We start from the raw sequence: 17436 nt of genomic DNA, 5'->3' as shown, positions 1-17436 counted from the left end.
GGTGACAGCGAGCGAGGCTCTTGTGCGGGCCCCGAGCGCTCCTGCCTCCCTGTGAGCTCTGCTGCTGCCTTCAGGGGCACCGGGCACGAAGCGGAGCCCAGGAGGAGAAACTTCCTCGGCGTGAGGCTGCTGAGCCCTGGAGCAGGCTGCCCAGAGAGGCTGCCGAGTCTCCTCTGGAGAGCTTCCAACCCTCCTGCTGATTGTGATCGTGGGCAAGCTGCTGTGCTGGAGCAGGGGTTGGACTGGGTGATCTCCAGAGGTCCCTCATCCACACCTGTCTCAATGACACCACATCCTTGACAGGAGGTGGTTGGAAATGTAAGAATCTCTCCTCTGAGTGGCACAGGAGAGCCACAGCAGAGTGCAGCAGAGGAGCTCTCAGTTCTGCTCACCAAACGCTTCCTCCTAAGATGCAAATCCCTCCCACAGTTAATATTAGATGCAAGTGTGCCAGGAATGAGTTGGAGGGCTCTGCAGACTGAAGCAGATGAAGCCAGACAGCCACAGGGCAGCTGGTTGTGGAAACACAACAAATTGTTTCACTTCAGCTGGAACTGGACACCTGCATGGCTCATCAAGAGCCCAGTCCTTGAATGAACTGAAGGGCCTGGGAGAAGCCCCCAGCACCACCTGCCCTGACGCTAGGAAGGAAGCTGAGCACTGAGCAGCACTGACTCAACTCTAACAACATAATTAGCTGTGTCCAAACACCCCAGCAGCAAGGGAAAAGCAGAAATGTCTTCATCATCATCGAAACAATGACTGCAAGAGGAGCCTTTGAGGATGCTGGGGAATCAGCACTTCATGAGCTTCATCCTGCCCTGCACCAGTGGAGTCACTTGAGCCTGGCTGCAGGCACCTCTGCAGCCCCTCCTGCTGTGCCCTCTGCAGCCCCTCCTGCTGCGCCCTCTGCAGCCCCTCCTGCTGTGCCCTCTGCAGCCCCTCCTGCTGTGCCCTCTGCAGCCCCTCCTGCTGTGCCCTCTGCAGCCCCTCCTGCTGTGCCCTCTGCAGCCCCTCCTGCTGTGCCCTGCTCTGCTTTTAAACGTTTTCACTTCTTGTTTTGGAACAAGCACTCCAAATGTAGACAGCAAAACATCTCTCCAGGGGTATGAGATGAGGGGGAAAAGCCTGCAACATTCTGTGCCAGAGAGGTGGGGGAGCAAAGAGAGCAGAGAGCTCTGCCAGCCAGAACAAGCACCCAGGAAGGCTCAGATTCTCTGTAGGCAGACCAGCATCCATGGTTTATTGTTGCATTTTACAACTCAGTGAGGGAAAAATCCCAGCAAACAAATAAAACCACCAGGAAAAGCAGACCAGGTACAAAAGTATCAGTGCAGTGTGTGCCCAAGCTGGGGGGGCAGCAGATCTCTGCACACTGAGTACCAAACCCTAAGGACAGGTGTCTGGGGGACTTTATCAAAGGGAGGACAGAAGGTGACAGAGAAGAGGCAGCTCCATGGCCACCCTTATCTGTCTGGACGGGTCATGCCTGGCCTGGTTGGCACCATCATGGGTCTGGAGGGTGGTCTCATCATTGGGGGTCCTGGCATCATGGGCATGTGTCCTCCCATTGGTGGCCTCATCCCTGGAGCTATGGGGGAAAGAGAAGGGTGTTAGAGAAGAGCTCTTGGGAGTCCCACCAAGTCACCTCTCCAGGGAGCTTCCATTCTACACCTGGGTAAGAGCTGATCTGGAAGCTGGCTGAAGTGTCCCTGAAGGGTACTGACAGTGAGTGGAGGAAGAACCAAGCTCCTGGGTTATGGCTCCACTTCAGACTATACTCATTGGTAAGGCCAATGGTGTCCTGGGGTGCATTCAGAGGAGTGTGAGCAGCAGATTGAGGGAGGTTCTCCTCCTCCTCTGCTCTGCCCTAGTGAGGCCACAACTGGAGCACTGTGTCCAGTCCCAGGCTCCCCAGGTCAAGAGACAAGGAAGCACTGCAGAGGGTCCAGCAACAGCCCCAGCGTGCACCAGCTGTGTGCAGACTGAATCCTTCCCAGAGCCTGACCCTGGGCCATGCAGCTCAGGGGTCACACATTGACCTGCTCCAGACTTACCAGGTCCAACTGGCATCATTCCTGGTGGGGGAGGGCCCATCATTGGCATCATTGGTGGTCCACCCATGTGAGGGGCTGGCATCATGCCAGGCCGTGGGGGGCCAGCTGGAGGCAGACACAGAGTGGTTAGAGAGCTGCTGCCTCCACGTGCACAGCACCACAGGAGGCCAGCAGTTGGAAGGGACCTTGAAGACCATCCAGTTCCAGCGCCTGCCACGGGCAGGAACATCTCCCACTATCCCCAGCTGGCTCAGGTTCCCACCCAGCTTGGCCCTGAGCACCTCCAGGCTTGGAGCCTCCACAGCCTCTCTGCACGACCTGTGCCAGCGCCTCACCACCCCCTGGGGAGGAACTGCTTCCTGGTGTCCCATCTGAGAGGAGCAGCCTGAGGCTGAAAGGACCTCCCTCTGTCAGCCCAGGAAGGATGCTGCCAGCCCTGCCCTGCCCCGCCCTGCCCAGCCCCGCCTAGCCCAGCCCTGCCCCGCCCAGCCCCGCTGTGCCCAGCCCAGCCCTGCCCCACCCCAGTGTGCCTAGCCCAGCCCAGCCCTGCTATGCCTAGCCCCGCCCTGCCCCGCCCTGCTGTGCCTAGCCCAGCCATGCCCTGCCCTGCCCCACCCCACTGTGCCCAGCCCCGCCCCGCCCTAGCCCCACCCTGCCCCGCCCCGCGCTTACGGATGCTGGGGGGCGGGGGGATCATGGCTCCTGCGGGCGGCGGGGCCGAGAAGGGCGTCGGGGGGATTTTGCCTTGCTGGAATGCAGCCGCTACATTGGGGGGGAAAAGAAAGAACCAACAAAAGGAAAGAAGAATCCCAGGGGAGAAAAGAGTTACCAGGCTGAGGCAGTCCTGCGCCGCGCGGCCGGAGCCCGCGCCGCTGCGCGCTCCCAGCTCCGCCGGGCTCTGCTCCCTGCTGCTCCTGCTGGGGGCACCTGAGATCCTGGGAGACAACTTTAGTTACTGCAGCTGAGGCTGGAGAGCTCCTGGAGGAGATGCAGCAGGTGCTGTGCAGCCGCAGCTGTCGCCTGGGAGGGGTAGGCAGAGAGCTGCCACCGCGGAACGGCGACAGAGAGCATGAGAAACCTCTTGAGAACGGGGCCAAGGAGAAACTCCAGACTGGAAGTGACCCAAAGGAAGCCAAAGATGTGGAAGGTGGAGACACCTGAAGAAAGCTGCCATCAAGTCAGCCTGGCACTGAGGAAAGAACTACAACTGAGATGGCAAGAGAGGAGGAGGACCCTGAACCCCCAGCCAGGAACACTCCAGACCTCGTTCCAGCCTTTAGCAGGAAGGAGAAGAGGAATCAACCTCCCTACAGAACTGAGGGCAAGGAACTACAGCTCTCAGGAGAAGAGGGAAGGACTTTGTGTTGCTTATTCCTGCTCTCTCCACAACACATCCTGCCCTGGCTGGGATAAAACCCTGGGCAGGGTCTGCAGGATCTGAACCAGCCAGAAGCTTAAGCAAGAGGGGCAAAAAGATAGGGCAGGTGCCCCACGCTGGCTTTGAAGTGTACCCCAGACCCTAAGTCAGTACAAAGGGAGAAGTCTGCTGAGGGAAGTGGCTCCTGCTCCTTCTCCTTTCCCTCCTCTCATGACCCAGGGAGGAGCTCAGGCCTCTGCTTTGCTGCTTATTGTGACTGCCCTACATTCACCGGGCTGAGCACCACTTCCTCTACTCTGCATTGCTGCTGGCATGAATTGTTTCAGCAAATCCACTCTCGTTTCGACCCAGGGTCTGCTCTCTCTTCCTTGAGTCCTCTTCTCTGCTGGGCAGGAGTCATTTGGTGGTAGAACAACTGCCACAGTTTAGCCCCAGACAGGGAGTACAGGTATACAGCATGCTACTGCCAGAAGGAAAATGTGTTCCGACCTTGTGCAGCACTGCTGCCAGTGCTAAAGGCGCAGGGAGGCAGCCACAAGCTCATGGCCACGGTGAGGCACTAAATCCCTGCATGCAATGGCCCCCTGGGCAGAGCCCTCGGCCTCCTACACAGCAGCTCAGACTCTAGGGCTCACAGAGCAAAGACAAAGGAAGGGAGGAAGAATCAACGTGGGAGAAAGGAAGAAAAGCAGCTAAGGGGAAGACAGGGGAAATAAGGGGAGAGCAAGGCAGGCACAGAAGGAGTTGCCTTACTTGTTTTATCAATCAGGCTCTGGGCTTGCTCCTCCATCCATTTCTGGTAGTAGTCTTTCACATTCTCCTTGTGCTTCCGGCCACTGCAGTGCGTTTTCCTCACAGAAGGCTGGCAAAGATCACAGACAGAGGTGCTGAAGTTATCTTAAACCCACCTGGATGCCATCCAGTGCAACATGCTCTGGGTGACCCCGGCAGAGGGCTTGGACTTGATGATCCCTTCCAACCCCACCACGATGGGGTGCTGGGATCGTCTGTCTGTCACTGCTGAGTGCTAGTGGCACTGGATGCTCTTGCTCTGTTCTGCAGTGAAGCAGGGGAGGCAGCTGCAGCTCAAGTGACCTGCATTTAGCCTGCGCTTTTACTGCTCGTGGCACAGGAGGCGCTGGCGCAGGAGGCTTGGTTCTTACCGAGTCGTGGGTGAGGTAGGTGTCACAGTAATCACAATAAAACCTGGAAAGGGAGAGCTCTCGTTATTAACGAACTCCTCTCGCAGGGGCCAAAAGGCTGTGCCCCGGGGCGAATGCAGGGATAAGCGCCCAGGGCTCGGCCTGCCCGCGCCCCGGGACGCCCCGTGCCCGCTCCTCTTGCGTCGCCGCGCTTCCCGAGGCCTGAACAGCCGCCCGCCGCCCGCCGGTGTCGGCGACCCCCGCCTGGGGACCCGAATAGCATCGCTACTGCCCTGGGCCTTAGCTCGACCCACACGCCCCCGGCCCTGCCATCCGCGGCCGCCCACGCAGCGCACCGAAGCCGCACTTACTTGGGCATGGTGCTCCCCGCGCCCCGCCACCGGCGCCGCCAGGAAGTGACGCCGCCAGGAAGTGACGCAGCCACGTAGCGACGCCTTCCGCTCCCCGACCCCCAGCGGCCACCGTAGGACGGCGAGAGCGTAGGGCGGGAGCGGCCTCGGACGGTGGCCGGCCATGGACAAACGGCGCGGCGGGCGGCTGCGCGTATCGCGCCTCACAGGCGCAGCCTGCGCCCCTCCCTTTGGCTGGCGCCACGAGCCTATCCCTGCGCCGCTCCGCCAGAGCTGGGCCCTCCCGTGACGCAGCGGGTTCGCGTTAAAAGCCACTGAAGAGTTTCTGTTAAACACATTAACGCACGGCAGGCCGGCGAGCTGCGGCGCCCCGCGGTGCTGGCAGAGCTGGCGCAGACCTTTCGCTTTCCTCAAATACCCGGCCCACGGACTCGCGGGGCTGAAAGCTGCGGGAAAAGCCTAATTTAAGGCGGGGTAAAATCGCCCCTTCGTGAGTCTGGGGGGCTGGAACCTGGGGGAAAACGTTTCGGGGATAAGAATCTCTCCTTAGCGAGGCTGAAAAGTGGGGGCAAAACATCACTGTGGGGTAAAATCTCCCTCCAGTGAGGCTGCGAGACTGAAAATTGCGAGAAGAGCGTCATTTGGGGAGTGAAGTCTCCCCTCAGCAAGGCTGAAAATTACGGAAAAAGTGTTATTTGAGAGGGAAAGCCTCCCCTCGGAAAGACTGCGGAGGAAAGCGTCACAGGGGCGGAAAACAACAGCCCCGCAGCGCCGCCCCGCGCCTGCGCCAGCGCCGCATCCCGGCAGGCCTTGCGCCGCATCGTTTGCATAGCGCCACGCGATGTCACAGGGGCGACCACCCGCGGCTAATTTGCATACGTAAACACGCGCGCTCATAGCCCGCGCCGCCTCCATATATGGAAGCGCGCGGCTGGGTGGCTATGCAAACGATATGCCCCGCCTCACGCGTGTATGCAAATACATCATTTACATACCAGGCCACACCCCCCCTCGCCCTTGCGGCTCCTTCCGCTGGGGCAAGGGGCGGAGCGTCCGCGGCAAGGGCCGCCCCGCTCCCTTCACGCGCCGCGCGTGACGTGACGCCACCGCGCTGGCGCCAGGCGCAGTAGCGTCATAGGCTGCGTGCCCCTGGCGTGGGGCGGGGCCGCAGTTGCGCAGTGCCGCCAGTGGCTGGCGTCGCCTTCGCCCCCTCCTCCTTCTCTCCCGCCCCCCGCCGTGCCCGCGCTTCCCCCCCCCTCGCCCCCATGCGGCGCTGAGGCGGCGGCGGCAGCGGGGCGGCCCCGGGGCGGCGGGGACCGCTGAGCAGCGGCCATGGAGGGTATGGACGTAGACCTGGACGCGGAGCTGATGCAGAAGTTCAGCTGCTTGGGCACCACCGACAAGGACGTGCTGATCGGCGAGTTCCAGCGGCTCCTCGGCTTCCAGCTCAGCCCCGCCGGCTGCGCCTTCTTCCTCGACATGACCAACTGGTGCGGGGGCCGGGGGCACGCCGGACGTGAGCGGGCCGAGGCGGGCCGGCCTGGGCGGGAGGGCCGCGGGCTTCGGGGAGCGGCTGGGGCCACCGGCCCTGAGGGGGAGGGCGGGAGGCTGCCGGCCCTGCCGAGGCCGGGCGCCTGAAGGGAGCCTCGGGAGGCTGCCGGCGCGGAGGGGCCGCGCTGCGAGCCGGGCCCCGCCGCCTCAGGCCTGTCCCGCCACCGCGGGGCCGCGCCGGCGGGCGAGCAGGGCTGGTTACGGGCTGCCGGCTCCCCGCTCCCCCCCGCCGGCGGGAGGAGCAGGGCTGGCTACGGGCTCCCCTCTCCCCCCCCGCCGGCGGGCGAGCAGGGCTGGCTACGGGCTCCCGGCTCCCCCCCGGGCCGCAGCCGGCGCTGTCGGGGCGGTGTGAGGCGCGGGGCGGTGTGAGGCGGCGGGCAGCTATCATGGCAGCGCGGAGCAGAGCAGCGGGACCGGCCCGAGGGGGGGCTCGGGTTCGCCTCTCCAGCTCGGGGCAGTAATTGTGCCAGTTCATGGAGCTCGTCGGTCAAAGGGCTGCAGAGCTGTTAACGAGTGACTAATTGATGGGAAGAGGGCATGTGATCGGCGGACACCGCAGCTCTTAAAGGGCTCTCAGAGGAGCCGGAGGGCGAGCTGGGTCCGGGGACGGTTTGTGGGGCCCTGGGCAGGAGAGGCGTCAGGAGGAGGGAGAACTGTGGCAGAAGGGCTGCGTGGAGCTGTCGCAGCGAGAGTTTCCTGGGTGTTTGCTGAACGCTCGGCTTCTGCTTGTGCCGTAGGGGGCTCTGTGCCCTGGGGTCCGCTGCGTGTTGTGGCTTTCTCGAGGCGCTCAGGCGATTACCCTAGGAAGAGGAGAAGAGCAGAGGCGATCAGGGAAGCTGCAGCTCAGAAACGTGGGAAATAGCCAGTGTGATGGTGAAAAAGTGAAACCAAGAGGGTTAGCCCTGCAGCAAGCCCAGTGCCTGTGAAACTGCTGCTGAGTCCTGGGGTTTGACTCCTCCTTACCACTCACATCCTTTAAACCACTTCTAACAGTGGCTGGGCACCTGCCAAATCCTGACCCTCCTTTTAGGTGTGCAGCTCTTCTCTGGGATGGATGCAGCAGAGCAAAGTGTGGTCTGGTTTGGATATCATAAACAGAGTTACTCAGCTGAGGTAATGCTTCTTTCTTCGTGGTGTAACATCGAATCCGTGAGCCTTGAAAGCCCAAACTGAGGTTGTGATATCAACAGCTGGGGAGAAACTCGCCTGGAACGGCTGAACTCAGCAGCAGGTCTAAGACAGCTTTTCCCCTTCTTTCCTTCCCTCCTTTCCCAGCTCTCTACCGAATTATGTTGGCAAATCTGCAGAGGGAGTAAGGGAATAGTAAACACGTGTGAGCTGCTGCAAGGCAGAGCTCGCTCTCCCGGAGTGAAGCAGCTTGCCTTGGAGACGTGGCTCACAGCAGGAGATGCTTTCCCACTTCGTTTATGTGTTGATTGTATCAATACAGCTGCTGAAACTGCAGCCTGGTGCCCTGGGTTTGTTCTGTGGTCTTGGGGAGAGCAGAAAGGGTATCAGTGCTGACCCTGGGGGCTGCTGCCGGCACAGAGTAGAGCCTGCTGGCCTGGGCTCTGCTGAAGGATCCTCTTCTGTCTCAGGGCTCGAGTTTCTGGTGGAAGTGGCAGTCTCTCCAGTACCACCTTAGCAGCAGTGTGTCTTTAAAACAAAATCTTTCATTCCTCTTGAGAAGAAAATCTGAAGTGGTGGAAGCAGCTGTAACTTTGCAGCTTGAGTGGCTGGTCTGCTTCTCAGGACAGGCTTTCCCCTTTCCTTTGTCGTCCTTGGGGGTTTAGGTGTAAGTTGCTAAGCCTCATAGCTGGACGTGGGCTGGGAAAGGGAAACGTTGGGCTGGTGTCATGCCTGCAGGAGCACACAGCACAGGCTCTGCTGGGCTTGCTCTCAGGGGGCTCAAGGCTGGTGTGAGTTTAACCTTTGGCAGCAGGGAGCTGGGCTGGGTGTGCTGCCAGGTGCTGCTGGGCACTCTGGGGTGTGCCTGCCAGGGCTCTGCTCTCCTGCCCTGTCCTTTGTTGTGCCTGAGCCTGCACGCTGCAGTTCTGCCCCTCTGGCTTTCTCTCTCCTCCTCCAGCCCCCACCTCTTTCTCAGGGTTCTCAGCCTGAGTAACCCACTCTGCTGTAAAAAACTGAAGGAGGAATTCTCCTTCTCTGGAGACTCTTTCACTGCCTGCTGAGGGGCCCTGAGCAATCCACCCTGCCCCGGGCAATGGCCTGCTGGGTTTGTTTCTTGTGGCCTGGAATGAAGGCCAGAATCTTCCTCCAGCAGCTTGGCCTGCAAATGATTTGCCTCTGTGAGACTCCCAAGTTGCTTTTCCTTTGGTGCTGAGGGCCGTGGCAGGGTTGGGTTAGTGGTGGGGCTGGATGAATTGAAAGGCCTTCTCCAGCCTGAAGGAGGCCCTGGGTCCTCTTGTTGAAGGCAAGAGGCCTCTCCACTCTGCTGCAGGATCAGTGATCACCTTGCAGGAGTGGTGAGGGAGCTGACAGCAGGGCAGAGCAGTGTGCTCACTTGCTGGCCATGTCCTTGGGGGGTTCATTAGCACAGACACAAATCATTCTCACTAGCAGTCTTTTTCCCAGGCATGGCAAGCTTTGGGTGCTCTCCAGAGCAGAAGTTGTGTCCCTGGTGTGTGCCTTGCACACCCTGTAGCAGGGAGTCAGAGCAGGGGGAGTGTGATTTGAATGATTCTTTCAGCCAGTATCCTCAGTAGCTGTGTTTAACAGATTCAGAGTGAAGTTCCCCTGCTGTAACAGAGGAGTTGCTTTTCAGTAGCTTGTTCAGCCAGTCTGGGGGGAAAGAGCAGCTGGCAGCAGGGCAGTGGAGGTCATTTAAAGCAGCCCTGGAAGCTGTGACTGTGTGCAGCTTAGCTCCAGCTGCCACAGCCCTGGCAGACCTGGGACAGTCCTGAGTCTGGCTTCATGAACAGCAGTGCTTCAGGTGGAACATCTGCATCCAAAGCCTCTGAGCCTGTTCTTGATCTTCAGGAAATACAGGTCAAGCACTTGGATCCTTCCCCTCTTATTTATTAAACACTTTCCTAGAGTGCTGCCTCTTTTAAATCACTCCTTCAGTTCTGGGGGGGTTCTCCTAGCTTCCTGGCTTTCTGCTGCACAAATCCTGAGCTGCAGGACCTTTAAGGGTGAGGCACACTGTCCCTCTCTGCTCTCTGTTTGTGTATTTATGCAGCAGAAGTTGTGAGGCTTCAGAGTGGGAGGCTTCAGAGTGAGAGGCTGAGCCTTTGCTCCTGGCCTTGAGCCCAAGTCAGCCTCTCCCAGAGGTGCTGGCACCACTTCCTCAGGAGGACCCAGGCAGCGTGCTTGGGAGTGTTTTGCTGCCCTTGCATGTAGGATTCATACACACACACCCCCCCAAGCCCACCAAACCCCCCTCCCTGGCATGGCACACCCAGCTCTGCCCCTTCCCCCCAGAGCTGCAGTGCGGGCACCGGGCTGCCTGTGCACTGGGCACATCCCCAGGGGCTGGGGGCTCCTGCCAGTGAGTTGTGGTGGTGAAGGCAAGTTCCAGGTGTTGAGTGCAGTGCTGTGTGGTAGCCTGGCCAGGAACATGTCTGAACTTGTCCTGACTCAGCCTACCTGCATCAGGAAGCTCCTCCTGAAAGCCTTTGTGCTCGTGTTTTACAAACAGGAGCTGTTCAGGGCAGGCAGTGGGTGCTGAGCACACCTGCCCTGCACTGCCTGCTCACAGGCTTCTGCAGGGCTCTGCAGAGATGGTACCAGGGCAGCTTGGACTTAGCAAAGCCCTTGCAGAGCAAAAGCTGTGGGGTGTCAGCCCAGGCCTGGCCGGACCTCAGCAGTTGACTCGGGGCAGGAGCAGAGCAGGCTTCGCCCACAGCGTGCGGCAGAGTCCTCGTTGACACTCACTCAAGGTCTGCTTGTGAAAGCCTCTGGAGCTGGTGTGGAAATGGTCCTAAAGAAGAGGAGTTACTGAGTTCAGTTGGTGATTATAGCAGCTCTGAGGGTGAGAGGCTGCAGTGTGAGGCTTGGAGCTGCTTTAATTTGGTGAGAAAGGGAATTAATTGGAGCTGAAGCAGTGCTGCAGTTGCAGTCTGTGCTCCAGCAGAGCTGGCTCTGAAGGGCTTCTGAATTTGAAGACTTCATGGGGGGATACTCCAGGCACTCCCATGTCAGATGTCTTTGCATTCTCACTGGCTTTTGTTTAGAGAGGTGAATTTTGATCAGTCTGGTAGGTGTGATATTGACATGGAGTGTCAGAGAGCGATGGGTGTAGTGTGTGGGGTGGGGAGAAGCGTTACTGTTGCCAGGCTTAGACCTTTCTTGCTCTGCCTTTCTGGTGGAAAAGGTCTCTTCATGGTCATCGTTTGTGAGGTGGTCAGATCTCTTCTGGAGCCTCTCCTTTTCCCTATAAGCTGAGAATGTGTAGCTGTGTCGTGGCTTACAGATGAGAGTTTGCACGAAAGGACTTCAAGGTCTCCTCTGCAAACGCTCCAGAAGCCTGCTGCAGACCCTCAGGGGGCACTGCCTCAGGGTGAGGCAGGGATTAGCTGCTGCTGGTTTTTCACATCTCTAACACTTCTGTGCCAGGCCAGGTCCTGGAGCACAGGCAGAACGTTGGCTTCTAACAACAGGAAAACTGCCTGGCCAGTGCTGTGGGTGGGCTGGTCACATTCTGTCTCTGGAGTGAACCAGCTGTATGGGCCAGATGTGATCTGCTTGGTTGGGAGCCTGAAAGCATGGGCTAGCTAAGAGAGGAGGGGCACTGCTTTTAGTCTGACTTCAATTGTAGTGGTCTAGCAAGGATCATGGGATGCTGCTGCACAGCTCAGCTCTGGATGAAAGCATAGCTGCTAACACTTGGAGGATAGGTACTTGAAGTCTATTTGGGTAAGACAGCAGGACCTAGAAAGCTGAACCCAGCAGGCTCAGGTCAGGAGGGGTCCCTCAGGGGACGGCCAACACCTCTGCTCCTGACTTCATTCCTTTTCAGGAATGCCCTTCACAACCCCAAGACCTTGCAGGTGTCCTCTGATGAGAGTCTTGATCTGCTTGTCCAAAGAAGCTCTCCAAGTGCATTGCAGGAAGGAGCTTGGGCTGCTCCTGAGGTGACAGTCAGCCAGGTTGCCTGATGTTGACTGCAGCATGTGTGGGTGGCCCTTAGCTGTGTCCTCTGCCCTCCTGCACTTGGGAGGGTTTGCAGGCACCATGCTCCTGGTCATCCTGTGGTGTGGTTGCTTTGCAGTGGTGTGCTGCAGTGGTTGTGTGCTGGGGCTCAGAGATCCCTGGCAAAGCTGATCTAGGAGGCAGATGGAAGGACAATGAAGCTCAGACTGTGCAGCTCTGAAGGTTTTAGGCATTACCTGCCAGGATGTGAATGCTGAGGTGGAATGTGGGACCTCAGCTGCACCCTCAAACCTCTGGCCCTGTGGTTGCATCCAGAGCCAGTGTTCCTGCTTACAGCTGTGGCTCTGAGGGCCTGCTCTGGTGCAGGGGCTCGCTGCCACCTCCTTCTGCCATGTGTTTCATTCCAGCCCTTACCTAAGCACCAGCAGCCCCACAAGAATGCAGCTGATCTCCTGCCTCAAGGCCCTGGTTCTTATCCTTCCCTAGATGCAGATGTGCTGATCACATACTTGTGGTTGCAGACCTGATCTGGTGTTAGATTGGCATTTGGATGTTTGTGGGGGACAAGTCCATCCTTGGCTGGTCTTCTGTCCAGCTCTCTGCTCTGCTTTGTGTTTGGAGGTCCTGGCTGAAGTGTGAACAGATCAGTGTGGTTTCCTAGGCTGCTTGGAGGCTACACTCTTCTTGTGTCCAGTGAATGAGCTGCTGTCAGAGCCCTTGCCTGGTTCTCAAGAGGTGTTCTGTCCTGTGCAGCTGCAGCGTTCCCTGGCTGCCTCCGCACGGGGGAAGCCAAAGGGCAGGGAGGATGCAACCACGAGCAGTTGGATTTCCTTTCCCTCCTTTTGCATTCCTGCTGTTCAAAAAGTGTAGACATGGCTCTTGGGGACATGGTTTCATGGCCACGGTGGGGCTCCATGGTCTTAGAGGTCGCTTCCAGGCAAAACCAGCTCCCAGGGCGTGCAGCACTGTCAGCGAGGATTTGTGCAGCCTGTGCTGTACCCCCGGGGAGTTCAGGGCTCCCTGCTGTCCGTGCTCGGCCATGGGACTCCAGAGCCTCCCTTCTGCTAAGCCACACTCTGAGAAACCCGAGGGAGATGTCCCTGCTGCTCTGCAGAAGTCTTTGAGGCTTACTTTTGCCCTTTGGAGAGGGCAGTGGGGGGAATCCCTGCCTGGAGGAGGAGGCAGGAACCTGGGAGCTGCTCTTTGGAGTCAGTTCTCCTCCCCTGGAAACTCCTCCAGCGCCCTGGCAGGCAGTGGGTGGGGAGTCGAGCTGCTTCCCTTCTCTTCTGCCTGCATCAGGTGATTCAGAGCAAACCAATCTCGTGTGGCAGGAGGTGGGGAGCTCAGGCGTCTGGGTCTGAACGTGAGCCCTGTCAGACTGGTGATTGTCGGGGGTGACCACCTGGGCTCGGGGCGGAGAGCACAGTGAAGCACTCGGTGTGAAAGGTGAAGCAGCTGGGGAGCTGAGGATTTAAACCCAAAGGCATTCCTGCTCCAAACCACTCGGTGAGCTGTTGTCCTTACAGGCAGAAAGACGCCCAGGGAACAGCTCTGGCAGCTCCTGGTGTTCTTTCTAAACTCCTGGATCTGTTGTGGCAAACGAAAGCACAGTGAATGTCCTCTGTGTGCGCAGCAGGCTGCAGGCTCTGCTGTCCACAGCTCTCCCTGCTGCTACTAAAAATCACACACCTGCAGACTCAAGAGCTGCCCAGGAGCATCTTAGTTAATTCTCTAGAGCATTGCAAGGCCCCTTCTCCACTCGGGCATGTGACCTGCTTGCTTTGAACGACACCCGGGCCTTAAGTACTCGGTGCTTGAGCTGCAGCTGTGCTGCGGGTCACAAAAGGTTCCCCGCCGGGGGATGGAGCTGCAAGCAGGCAGCTGCAGCAGGCAGCAGCATCGTAGTGCCTGCACCGCCTTGCATGCCTGAACTTGTCCTCTGACAGTTCCTGTAGCTTAATCCCCTTTGCTTTAACACAGACAATTATAGATTGGTGACATGGTTTACAGCGAGGAATTAGCAGCTACAGAACCTTCCCTGCTCTGGCAGCTCCTGGTTGCTGTCCCCCGGGAGGAGCTGCTGCCTGCTGTCGGTGGCAGCAAGCAGAGAGCAGCTCCCGCGGTGGCATTCTCGAAATGTTTTGCCCCAGACTTAACTCTCCTGACCAGCTGCTCGGGGAGGGGCTCAGCTGCCGGGGGGCTGTGTGGGCTTGTGGCAGCACCGGCGGCTGGAGAGCCCTGCTGAAGGAAATCGATGTCCTTGGGGGTGCGGAGTGCCTCTGCCCCTGTGCGCAGCACAGCCTTGCCTCTGCTGGCCCCAGCCCTGCTGCCTGCCTGGAACACCACACTGCTGTTTGGAACTGGCTGTTGCAGCCCAGACAGTGACATCTTTGGCTTCATGTGTGAGCTTCAGGTGGAGCAATTCCTGCACCTCAGTGCCCTGGGTTCAGCTGCAAGCTTTCGGCTCCCCACAGGGTCCTGTAGGTCATCTAACACCCAAGGAGGTCGTTTCCCAACCTCGTGGTTTAGTGGAAGAGAGGTCAAGAAGGAAGAGAGCTGATACCTGAATCTTGCTTTCTGGGATTGCCTCTGTTGGAAGCTATTCACTGATGGAAACTCCAGTCCCTCACAGCATCCTAAGACTGTGCACTTAATTGCCTTGTGTCATCCCCGGTGTTTGAATGGCAAACTCCAGGTGGAGGTGCTTCCCTGGGGGGTGACAAGTACCTCTCCTCCCCCACCTCCTCTGAGGAGGCTCCAGCTCAGCAGCTGCAGAGGCCAGACCCCATGGCTGGGGCAAATACAATCCAAGTAAGACACTAAAGGTGGAGGGGGAGCAGGGTTAGGGTTGCCTCACTTGGATAAGCTCTGTGCACGTTTTTAGCCTTTCCCACCTGTAGCAGGCAGAGCTGTTCCATTATTTGGGAGTGAGAAACGATCCATCTGCTGCAGTTTCTTTTGCACACCTCTGTTTCTGATGCCTTATGTGTGCTGGTGCCCTGCTGGTGCCCTGCTGGTGCCCTGCTGGTGCCCTGCTGGTGCCCTGCTGCATTTGGAGGGGTTGAGACGTTGGCTGTGGGAAGGGTACAGGGTGTTGCACAGGGTGCTCACAGTCCCACGTGGTGGGGTCAGAAGGGGCCCTCTGCAGATCATCGAGTCTGAGCCCCCTGCTATAGCAGGGTCACCTAGACAGGGTTGCACAGGAGCCTGTCCAGGCAGGTTTGGAATCTCCAGAGACTCCACAACCTCTCTGGGCAGCTTGTTCCAGGCCTCCAGCACCCTCACAGCCGCTGGGCATTGGTGCTATTGGAGCTGCCCTGCACAGCACTGACCCTGTCTGTCTGTCTGTCTGCTCGCTTTCTGCATCTCCTCTGCTTGCTGTCTGTGCGTGACCCCGGGGCTGTGTCCTGTGTGAAGCCCAGAGCTGAGGGCCAGCTCTGAGCACTCGTCTAGCCTTTGCTTTTTCTGATGGCTCAGGAGAATCTGAGCCCTGGGAACTGGCCCCTTGGCTGGGGGGAGCTGTGGCTGAGGGGCTGGGCAGGAGCCAGCGGGAGCAGAGCCTGCACGTGGAGCTGACCCTTGGCTTGGTCGGGATTTTTACCCCCAATTGTATTCATTTTCATAAACAAATATCTTTGAATCTTTCCCCAAGTAACTTACCAGCAGCTGAGACTCTGCATGGGTGAGGAAGCCTCGGTGCCGGGCTTGCTTCCTTCTGTGCAAAACCTGATCAATACCACAGCGCCCTTCGATGGCCTGCGTGCTGCTCTTCCCTCGTGCAGGAGTTGTTACAGGAGGCCTCTGGGCTGTGAACTGATTGGGAAGGGTTTCTCTTCGTTTGGAATACGGCAGGGTGACCTAGTTAATTTGGAGTAATTACTGTCTAAATATATTGGTTTAACATAACAAAAGGCTGGCTGGAAAAAGCCCGGGAAGGGGAAGAGTGGCTGCAGATAAACCACTGCCGACACTGAGTCCTTCAGGGGCATCTCCGGAGCTGTGAGCAGAGGAGGCTTCAACTTCGCTGCTGTCGTTTAGTTGCTGAGCTCTGAAGCCAAGCAGCAGAGCTGAAGGATTGATCTGCAGGAGGCTTTCCCTGGCTCTCAGCAGCAGGTTGTTGGAGGAGCATTTGACACCTACCAGGCCTGGGGTGCCCAGAGCTAGAATGGATTCGCTTGGCAGTGTGGAGCTACAACCTCTACTTGTTGCTTTCCCCCTCCCAGGATCTTGCTCTCAGACTAGCCCTGAGCCCCGTGCTGGTTCTGGGCAGGCTCACCTTGTCACCGGGGTGACAGCAGGTTGCAGGCAGGTTCTGTCAGACCTGCTCTGGGAGTATGGCAGAGCTGCCAAGTGCTGCAGTCCAGGCTGGCTCTGAAAAGGGGGAAATTGCTTCACTTAGGTGAGGATGGGCTGGCACCCCGAGGGCTGAGTGGAGAGAGCTGTGTGGCCATCCCTGTAATTAGGAGAGCTCAGTCATGCAAATTGCCCTGGCCGGATTTGGCTCCTTCTTGCTTCCAAGTTTGCTTTAGAACAGCTTATCTGGTACGGCAGAGAGCGAAGGGGCACTGGGGGCGAGGCACACCTAGGAGTAAAACCCAGCAGGCATCCTGTGTGAGCAGGATGATAACCTCCCGCGGCAGCCTGGCGCTGGGGTCCCGTGCCCCAAGTCTGCAGCTGGTGCTGTGCAGTCACAGCTGGATCACGAGGGTGAAGACACCCCAAAATTATCCCTCTACTGGCAAAGGGAAGCTGCATTCAGGGCCTCGAGAGTGTGTGACCTTGGAGCCACGCTTGTAAGCTCCAGCAGCGCCTGTGGTGGAGAGGCAGAGCAGCAGGAGGTGGTGCTGAGCCTGCCAGTAATCGGGCTGCGAATGGCACTGGCCTTGCCCCAGAGGCTGCATTCACACTGCTGCTTGGGCTCTGGGGGGCAGGCAGGAGGGCAGCGCTGCCTGGGGGGCAGGCAGGAGGGCAGCGCTGCCTGGGGGGCGCAGGCAGGAGGGCAGTGCTGCCTGGGGGGCAGGGCAGGAGGGCAGCGCTGCCTGGGGGGTGCAGGCAGGAGGGCAGCGCTGCCTGGGGGGCGCAGGCAGGAGGGCAGCGCTGCCGGGGGGGGCGCAGGCAGGAGGGCAGCGCTGCCTGGGGGGCAGGGGAGGAGGGCAGCGCTGCCTGGGGGGCGCGGGCAGGAGGGCAGCGCTGCCTGGGGCGCAGGCAGGAGGGCAGCGCTGCCTGGGGGGCAGGGCAGGAGGGCAGCGCTGCCTGGGGGGGCGCAGGCAGGAGGGGGGCGCAGGCAGGAGGGCAGCGCTGCCTGGGGGGCAGGGCAGGAGGGCAGCGCTGCCTGGGGGGCGCAGGCAGGAGGGCAGTGCTGCCTGGGGGGCAGGGCAGGAGGGCAGCACTGCCTGGGGGGCGCAGGCAGGGGGGCAGGGCAGGAGGGCAGCGCTGCCTGGGGGGCAGGCAGGAGGGCAGCGCTGCCTGGGGGGCAGGGCAGGAGGGCAGCGCTGCCTGGGGGGCAGGGCAGGAGGGCAGCGCTGCCTGGGGGGCAGGGCAGGAGGGCAGCGCTGCCTGGGGGGCAGGCAGGGCCCGCAGCGGTGTGCTGGTTGTGTAAGTGGGGAGCAGGAGCGCGCCGTGGGTGTCGCTCGCTGCTCAGTGGCTATCTCTTGGGGGTGGCTGTGTCAAAGAGCTTGAACTTCAGTCAGATTTGCTTTGTCATCCTGACTTTGCCTCTTGCCACTTTCAATTTCTCTTCAGTTTCTGGAAGCTTCTTTAGGATTCGGGGGGGGTCCTGTAAGGTATATGCCAGTACAGGGAAGGGCTCCCCCCACACGCTCTGG

At 59.4% G+C, this 17436-nt stretch overlaps 2 protein-coding genes and 1 long non-coding RNA gene across 4 annotated transcripts in view; 1 reads left to right on the top strand and 2 right to left on the bottom strand.

Moving 5' to 3' along the window:
• Positions 1–1213: 1213 nt before the first annotated feature.
• Positions 1214–5778, bottom strand: SNRPC (small nuclear ribonucleoprotein polypeptide C). Its single transcript, XM_068159422.1, has 8 exons — positions 5692–5778; positions 5367–5394; positions 4949–5135; positions 4599–4641; positions 4189–4297; positions 2730–2822; positions 2058–2162; positions 1214–1591 (listed from the first exon to the last, which is right to left on the bottom strand). The coding sequence occupies exons 1-8, from the start codon at positions 5776–5778 to the stop codon at positions 1467–1469; spliced, it is 777 nt and encodes a 258-aa protein (XP_068015523.1). The 3' UTR covers positions 1214–1466.
• A 341-nt stretch (positions 5779–6119) lies between these two features.
• Positions 6120–17436, top strand: part of ILRUN (inflammation and lipid regulator with UBA-like and NBR1-like domains) — a 30194-nt gene continuing 18877 nt past the window's right edge. The window contains exon 1 of one of the 2 annotated variants that reach the window (XM_068159830.1): positions 6120–6438. In XM_068159830.1, coding sequence (XP_068015931.1) covers positions 6281–6438 — 158 coding nt within the window. In that variant the 5' untranslated portion in view covers positions 6120–6280. Of the gene's footprint in view, positions 6439–16145; positions 16405–17436 lie in introns of those variants that run through there. The other variant, XM_068159829.1, reaches the window with a different exon arrangement.
• Positions 6584–15902, bottom strand: LOC137451902 (uncharacterized). Its single transcript, XR_010989912.1, has 3 exons — positions 15272–15902; positions 10106–13198; positions 6584–7299 (listed from the first exon to the last, which is right to left on the bottom strand). It is a non-coding gene; the product is annotated as an uncharacterized lncRNA (long non-coding RNA).

Source organism: Melanerpes formicivorus, unplaced genomic scaffold (genome assembly GCF_026170545.1).
Source record: "Melanerpes formicivorus ecotype bairdi unplaced genomic scaffold, bMelFor1.0.p_v2 SCAF_46, whole genome shotgun sequence".
Classification (NCBI taxonomy): domain Eukaryota; kingdom Metazoa; phylum Chordata; class Aves; order Piciformes; family Picidae; genus Melanerpes; species Melanerpes formicivorus.
The sequence above is the reverse complement of the archived record's forward strand: the minus strand, read 5'-3'. Positions and strand labels throughout refer to the sequence as shown.